At 35.0% G+C, this 8,058-nt stretch overlaps 1 protein-coding gene across 4 annotated transcripts in view; it reads left to right on the forward strand.

The window, feature by feature from the left end:
• LOC108977983 (protein O-mannosyl-transferase 2-like) overlaps positions 1–8,058 on the forward strand; it is a 46,698-nt gene that overhangs the window by 14,272 nt on the left and 24,368 nt on the right. Inside the window, exons 4-5 of one of the 4 annotated variants that reach the window (XM_018948005.1) lie at positions 3,262–3,997; positions 4,082–5,443. The exons of 1 other annotated variant lie outside the window; for it this stretch is intronic. In XM_018948005.1, coding sequence (XP_018803550.1) covers positions 3,262–3,306 — 45 coding nt within the window. In that variant the 3' untranslated portion in view covers positions 3,307–3,997; positions 4,082–5,443. Of the gene's footprint in view, positions 1–2,108; positions 2,674–3,070; positions 3,226–3,261; positions 3,998–4,081; positions 5,444–8,058 lie in introns of those variants that run through there. 2 more of the 4 variants (XM_018948003.1, XM_018948008.1) reach the window with 2 other exon arrangements.

Genomic DNA, 8,058 nt, shown 5'->3' on the forward strand with positions numbered 1-8,058 from the left:
CTTTTTTTTATATATTCTTAATTATTAAATTTAAATAACTTAACTTATTCCTTACATAGATATCAGCTTCGCTCCCATGGCCGGTGACCGTGCAGTTATCCTTTTTCCTCTCGGTACTTGTTCGCACTCTTTCACTCCCTCGATGCCAGAAWGTCAGTTCCGCTGCTTGCTTTCCGTGCTGCTTATGGTACTTTTTTGAGTTGCTTTCCGTACTGCTTATGGTACTTTGTGAGTTGCATGTTTAACCCTTTCGCTCTATTGTATCCATATGGATACACTCAACTTTTTAAGCATTTAAAAATACGCCAAGTCAAAGAATTGACTTACATTTCGACATTACACCGTTTTTTAAGAACTTATGAATCATTCTACATAAAAAACATTGGGATATTTATAAAACCGAGAATAATATAGCATTTTTAAAAATTTACTTATTTTGTTTTTTGTTTTTGTTTTGAACGATGTTTTTTGATTTTACAAATAACATTCATATAATTGCATTTTTTTTAAAAGAAAAATACACTCAACATAAAGAAAAGTACTTATTTTAACTTTTCGCATCATTAAATTTATGGTTTAAACAAAAAAAAAGCTCTGCGGATTTTTTAAACATTGCATGTATCCATATGGATACAAACACAAGTTGTGGTTCTAAATGATAAAACACAATACAAATAAAATCATTTTACGTATGTTGCTGCTATGATACAGACGTTCTTGTTTTAGCTCTGATATCATCTATTTAATTAAAAAATGGCAAAAAAATTAAAGGACGCTGAAATTGCGATGTTTCTGATTTGGACGAACCAGAAGAATCTGAAGTTATTAACAATTTATTTGGTGCACTCGATAGAAGTAACAGCATTATACTAGAAGAACTTTCTAGGGAAGGTCCATATGAGACCAACATAAAAGATATTGATGTAGACAATAACGATGAAGATGATAAGATTTTTGATATAGTAGACAGTTACGTAGTTGATGGGGCAGTTCAGACGAGTCCAATAATTTTTAACACTTCACAGGTTCCATTTAAAAAAGTTCAAGAATTTCGTTGGAAAAGAGCATCCTGGACTAGTCCAGAAACATCTTTTTCTGAAACATACCCAAAGAAAAATACAAAATTACCTATGGAGTATTTTTTAGAGTACTTTATAGAAGAATTTCTTCAACAAGTGGTATTTTCAACAAACCAGGCTTCAATTWTTAAAAATGRAAAAGGCGTTAATTTAACTAAAGAAGAACTTCTRAAATATCTAGGTCTACAAATAATGATTGGTACCATTAGTTATCCGCGTTTGGAAATGTATTGGACAATTGGTACCGTAATACCGTCATTCCCGGAAAATATRTCCAGGCAAAGATTCCATTTTGTACGAAATAATTTAAAGTTTACAACAGACCCACAAGAGGGAGACAAACTTTACAAAATTCGCCCTATTATAAATATGTTTAAAAAAAAGCGTGCGTTATTCCAAAAGATGAAAATCTTTTTGTGGATGAAATGATAGTCCCCTTTAAAGGTAGAACCTGTCTGAGACAGTATATGCCCAACAAGCCCATCAAATGGGGAATGAAGATATTTTGTCTTTGCATCTCAAAAGGCATAGTTTACGATTTTGAAATATGTCAGAGAAAAGGGACAATTTTGAGTGTCTCAAAGCTGGGATTTTGTTCTGATATAGTGATTCGTCTAGCAAAAACTATTCCTGAGGTAAAAAATTATAACCTATTTTTTGATAATTGTTTTACTACTTTGAATTTAGTATTACATTTAAGACAAAAAGGATTTGGGCGACAGGTACTATAAGAGGAAATAGATTCGGAAAAATTWATTTAAAATCTGAAAAAGAACTGAAGAAAAAAGGCCGTGGAAATTTTAACTATCGAGTCGAAAGAGCAGATAATATTTTTCTTCTCAGATGGTTAGATGKRGGCATTGTATAACTTGTGTCATCAATCCATGGCCATGAACCCGTGAGTAAAGTCTCCCGATTTTCTTCTGAAAAAAAGAAAAATATTGAAATAATACAACCAAGTATTGTATCAGAGTACAATATCAATATGGGAGGAGTAGATAAAATGGATTTCCTCCTTTCTTTATACAGAATTTCGATAAGATCTAGGAARTGGACTCTTAAAATTTTTGAACATTTCATTGATATGGCGGTGTGTAACTCGTGGTTAGARTATCGAATGGACCACGAAAATAACAACCCGAAAAATAAGTATATGGACCTATTGAGCTTTCGCAACGATATGGCAAATGGGCTTTTAGCTCGGGCCAATCAACAACATGTTCCCGTAAAAGAGGACGCCCAACGTCAAGCCTAAATCAAGATATTCCTATTACTCCCACGATCACAAACAAAAAGCGTATTACTACTGCCTCAACTTCTTCACGATATGACGGAAATCAACATTGACCGGAACACACAACAGACAAAGGAAGATGCAAAATGAAAGGATGTAAGCGTCAAACAAAATACAGATGCTCAAAGTGTAATATTTGAATTATTAGTAAGATATTATTACTTCCTTTAGATTATATGCATGTTAAAAAAGTTTTTTCAATCAATTCCAATAGAATCTTTTTCAGAACCTGTTCAATGCAATCGGGTTTTAGAAAAGGTTTCATTAGGACTAATTTTAAAAAATATTCTTGTAAGTTTTAGCCTCTTTTTATATTCTAATAATTTAAGTATGTAAGCTTTCTCAATATTTGATTTTATTGTAATAATTGAATTTTAAGTTTTATAACTTCYGAAATAAATAAAAACTTACAAAAACACACTAGCATTTTTTACTTCTGAATATATAATAAGGGCCAACTATAGTAAACACTCAAAAAATTKGATTTTTTTTGCAACTGAGTAAAAACTTGTAGCGAAAGGGTTAACACATTGCTCGGCGCCAGTTATCGGGCTTTTTATTAGAGCTCCGAAAAAAAAGTTATTTTATTTAATTGGGTCCGCATGACCTTCTTTATTAAACTGTTAATTGCACCTGATTTTACATTTTATACTCAAGCTAAAAAGTAACCTTAATCTACCTGTCCCGTAACTTGCAGTTCTGTGGAATTGCACCTTTGTGGCTCGTGGCGGATGTTCGATTCCTGTTGTTGACGAAAATATTACTGTCAGCTATAACTTTATTTCTGATTGAGAAATATTAGCTCAGCTGTATTTGTTATTAAAATATTAGCGTCAGCTATAATTATGAATATGTTTCGTGTTATCTTATACTTGTTTACATACTAAGATGCGTCCAAAAGGTTGGACACAAGCTGAAATTGAAGAGGTCTGAGGATGAGGAAATGGAAAGAGAAGAGGAAGAAGAAGGTGAAAATGTGGAAGAATTGATCGAAATAACGTTACAAAACATTGAAAAAAATCAAGGGGTCGAAGTTGGTTTAATCGAAGAATTATTTGGTACAGAAGAAAACGCRGAACAAAACGAAAATATTGAAACTGTACAAGAGGTGGTAGAGAAATTTGATTTTGAGTTGGAGCAGCACAGAGCTTTTAGAATGCGATGTCACTTGGAAAAGTGCATTATGCTGCAATCAGGTGAAACAACCTTTGGAATATTTTACAGAGTTCTTTGTGGATGAGCTGTTGGAAAAAATCTGAGACGAAACGAATTTATATGCGTTGCAAAGAAAAAGGCACCGAATTGAAATGTACTGTGGAAGAAGTGAAAAAGTTTGTTGGCATTTTACTATACTTGGCAGTGGTGAAAATACCAACGCATAGAACGGCATGGGCTCAAAATTTCAAACTAGCGGCCGTTGCAAATGSTTTGCCCAGAAGCCGATTTGAAAAAATTAAACAGTTTTTCCATCTAAACAATAGCAATTTGCAGCCTAAGAAGGGCCAACCAGATTATGACAAATTATACAAAGTGCGCCCTTTGTTTGACTTCATAAACAAGAAATTCAGCGAAATTCTGCAGGAAGAATATCAGAGCATTGATGAACAAATGATTGCATTCAAAGGTAATTCATAGTATTTGCACATATGTAGTAAAAAGAAGAGATGTAATAAATTCTAAATAATGCAAAAACATGTTCTTTCCTTAGGTCAACATAGTTTGAAGCAATATCAGCCAATGAAGCCCCTCAAGTGGGGTTTCAAAATGTTTACTAGAGCTGGTGGATCTGGAATTATTTATGATTTCACCCTTTACATTGGAGAGGGAACGTGTCTTTTGGATTAGGCATATCATCGGATATTGCTCTACACTTGTCCTCCAATATTCCTAGAAACCAAAATTTCAAGCTATTTTTTGAAAACTGGTTCACTTCAATTAGCTTCATGATTGCTCTTAGACCAAAAGGAATATTAGCCGTTAGTACAGTCCGAAGCAACAGGTTGACAAATTGCGCTCTAAGAAGTGATAAGGAGCTACAAAAACAAGGATGCGGATCAAGCGACTTTCAATTCGAAGAAACGAACAACTTAATTGCCTGTCGTTGGTACGACAATAAAGGTGTGCAATTAGTGTCAAACTATGCAGGTAAAAACCCCGTGAGTGAGTGCAAGAGATGGTGCCGAAAAGACAAGAAATATGTAAGTATCCSTCGTCCAGGTATAGTAGATTGCTACAACAAACACATGGGAGGGGTTGATCTTGCTGACGTGCTGTTGGAATTGTACAGAATCAACCACCGTTCGAATAAATGGTACACGTACTTAGTGTACTGGTGTATAAATTCCGCTGTAGTCAATAGCTGGCTGCTATACCGTAGAGACCTGGAAAATACGAACGGCGAGTTGAAGCATATGTCTCTTATAAAATTTCAGTTGGATATTGCGATTGAACTTTTGAATGCAAGTCAAACAGCAGTTGTACCAAGGAAAAGAGGACGCCCTTTACTTCTTGCAACAATGAGCTTAACTACTTCATCACCTATGTCATCGTCTCAGTCCTCGCCGGCTCCTTCAATGGCCTCTGAAGAAACCCCATCTACAAGAGCGTATGTTGCAGAACCTTCAAGAGCAACGCGATACGTCTAATCACTGGGTGCAATGGGGATCAAAAGGCCGATGCAGGCTATGCCACACTGGATTTCCCAGATCTAAATGTAGCAAATGCAACGTTTACTTGTGCTGCAATCCACAAAAAAATTGCTTCGTATCATACCATACATAATTTGYAATGTGTTTGTGTCCTATCATACACAATTTTCAATAAAAGAAGCCAATTAGAAAAAACAAAATAATTATTATACACTGTTGCCCAATGTTGCCTATAGACAACATCCTGTAACTCCCAAACCAGGACACCTAGGACTATGAAATTTTGATCAGTTCATATTCATGTCGCGATTAAAACATATCAGTACTCAAATATTTTTTAGCCCCACCCATTTTAATTCGAATATGAGAGGGTTAACAGTAAAAATAATGACTATTCACATTTTAAAAAGCAAAATATTGTAAATTGGAGCATTTTAAGAATAAATTTACAAATTTTGATGACTGACAGAACGAGAGAGTTGATTGTGCTTATGTCATTTTCATTTTTGGACGCAGAGAAATGGAAATCATTTTACTGCATCACATCCCCCGGTAAACAACGTAGCTAGACTTATTGCTTTAAGCGTAAAAAGAAAGATTTCTTGCTCTTGACACACCCGAGCTCACCGCCTACACTTGTTCGTGGGAGAAGCAGGGGGTGTCCAGGTGAATGCCGGCTGCTTTAAAAGTTTGTGCTAGACTTCTATTTATTGTGATAGAATGATGAGAAAGACACTTTTAAAGAAAATTTTAGACATTTGAACTGGAGGGGTAAGTTAGTGTGTAAGAACGGTGGTCTGGACGTTGTCCCGTCTCAGCTCTATGGTACGTAATATAGTGCCGTTGCACAGTCTGGGCGAGTCCTGGTTACGAATCAGTACAACAGGCACAGAACTTTGAGTTTCAACTTAAAAGAAGGCTCGCTGACAGGTCGAGGGAATTGAAGAATTCTAGAAGGTATATAGTTGTATCGCCAGTTGTCATCACCGTTAATACTCAGATGTAGGATGACGTCGCATAGAACATCCTGTGGCATCCTTTAATTAATTTTTTACACCAATTTGTTTTTGGGTGAGATGAAAGCTCTTTGGCACAATCACACCTCGTTAGCCAGGGTTTTTTGTAAACTCAGAGATACCTCAGTAGTAAGGTTATCTTTCGAGCTAACAACATTGCTAAATAGGCTGTCACAACACCCTTGTGCGATTGGTCCAAAACCACTTCACTCACCAAGATTGGATCATCCTGAATATCATGTCAGCTGCGATCAGATGCTTCAATTGCTCGCTTGTGGGATATTGTGCATTCGTTCTACTCGATATACACATTGCAATAGATCAATGCGACTAATACATGTGGAAGTGGGCGTTTCTTCAACAATACCAGCAGCAAGTTGAGAAAAAAASTTTTGGCTGTGCCCTCTGGTCTTGGCACAATAGAGCGTTTTCCATAGTTGGGCCACAGTGGCCGTGGTCTTCAAGCAGACCCATCGGCTCTTAAAAACTGGTGGGGCCTCGGATTCAAGTTAGCAGCAACCAAACACAATTACACTCAAAGTGTGTTATGTGCACAGTATGAATTTTATCCAAGGCATCTGAGGCTTTCACACTAGGCCAATCGTCGACGGGGGCGCCTTGTACGAATTAATATTTCCGGGTCTCGGAACAAAAATAAATATTTTTAGCTCTACCGAAGCGAAGCGTTCTTTATTTAAACTTGTTTACCTAATAACCAAAGACGAGGCGAGGATATGTGTTGTCTTCATTTGTAGAGCTACAATAAGATTAGATTGTTGGCTGTAGTTTTGTAGTTACGAGAATGGAAAAGTAGTGAAGTGGCGTGTTATAGCATGATGTCGTCGCTTGTGGCTATACTGATTAGTTTAATATGAAGAATGCGTAGTGCGTCCCTTAACACTCCCCTCCTTTGAGAAATAAAGCTCCTGATTTATACTAGTGTTAGGGCATCTTTTCTGATTAAATGTTCATTTCATTATTKTCTAAGGATCTGTTGGTTTCTGTTTTGTGTTTCTTCTTGCAGCTTTAATTTTTTTACATTTTAATGTGGCATAGTATAATTTAAAGGATATAAATATATACATATATGTAGATATTGCTAATATACAAATGACGGCAATAGTTATAAATGTAGTTCGATACCTATTTATATAGTTTAAACAGATTGTACGAGGTTTGTTGGTTCGTAAGATTTATAATTTATTACACGTGCTCCTTCTATAATTATATTACCTTCACTTATTTGTTTAATTGATTCATTATTTTCTTTTTTTGTTTTACTTCTTTACTGTCTAGTACATATTACTGATACATTTATTTATTGGTACAAATTTATTATCACAACTAGCTATTAATGGGTATAATATTATATAAATTTTCATTAATTATATTTGACTGGCGTAACAATAAACGTTTTACGTATTTTAACAATGACAGAATATTTATATATTATTACAAATGTGTCAGAAATTCTGCCAATAAAAATCTCTTTGTTCATTGTTTATTATTCTTGAAGTAAAAGTTGTTAGTTTTTGCATAATTAAAAGCGGTTGTTAGGTCTAGAAATTCGCGATGTACTTCTTGTAGTGTAATGTTTTGTTTTAACAATTTAAAATTTACYTCTTGTAATAATTTTTCAAAATGTGTGTTGATTACATTTTGTTTGTTGTTATTTATCACTATACTGTTAACAGAGAACGTATAATATACAGAAGGTTCACCGCGTTGCCAAATTTACGATATTTCATTTTTTGGAGGGGGTACTCTTTTCTATTAGCGGACAGAGAACGTATAATATAGAGAAGGTGCACCAGAGAACTTAAAACATAGAGCAGAGAACGTAAAGTATAGAGAAGGTGCAGGTTCGACTGCGAACATTTGTTAGATTTCGGCTAAGGAATTCGCCGCATTTGTTAACATTGTAGGTCGGCATTCGCCTCACAATTTTAACATTTTTTACAATTCTCTCACATATTATAACAGAGAATATGAAGAGAAATAAATATATGTATTTACGGCAT

Source organism: Bactrocera latifrons, unplaced genomic scaffold, assembly GCF_001853355.1.
Source record: "Bactrocera latifrons isolate USDA-ARS-PBARC rearing strain unplaced genomic scaffold, ASM185335v1 scaffold_984, whole genome shotgun sequence".
Classification (NCBI taxonomy): domain Eukaryota; kingdom Metazoa; phylum Arthropoda; class Insecta; order Diptera; family Tephritidae; genus Bactrocera; species Bactrocera latifrons.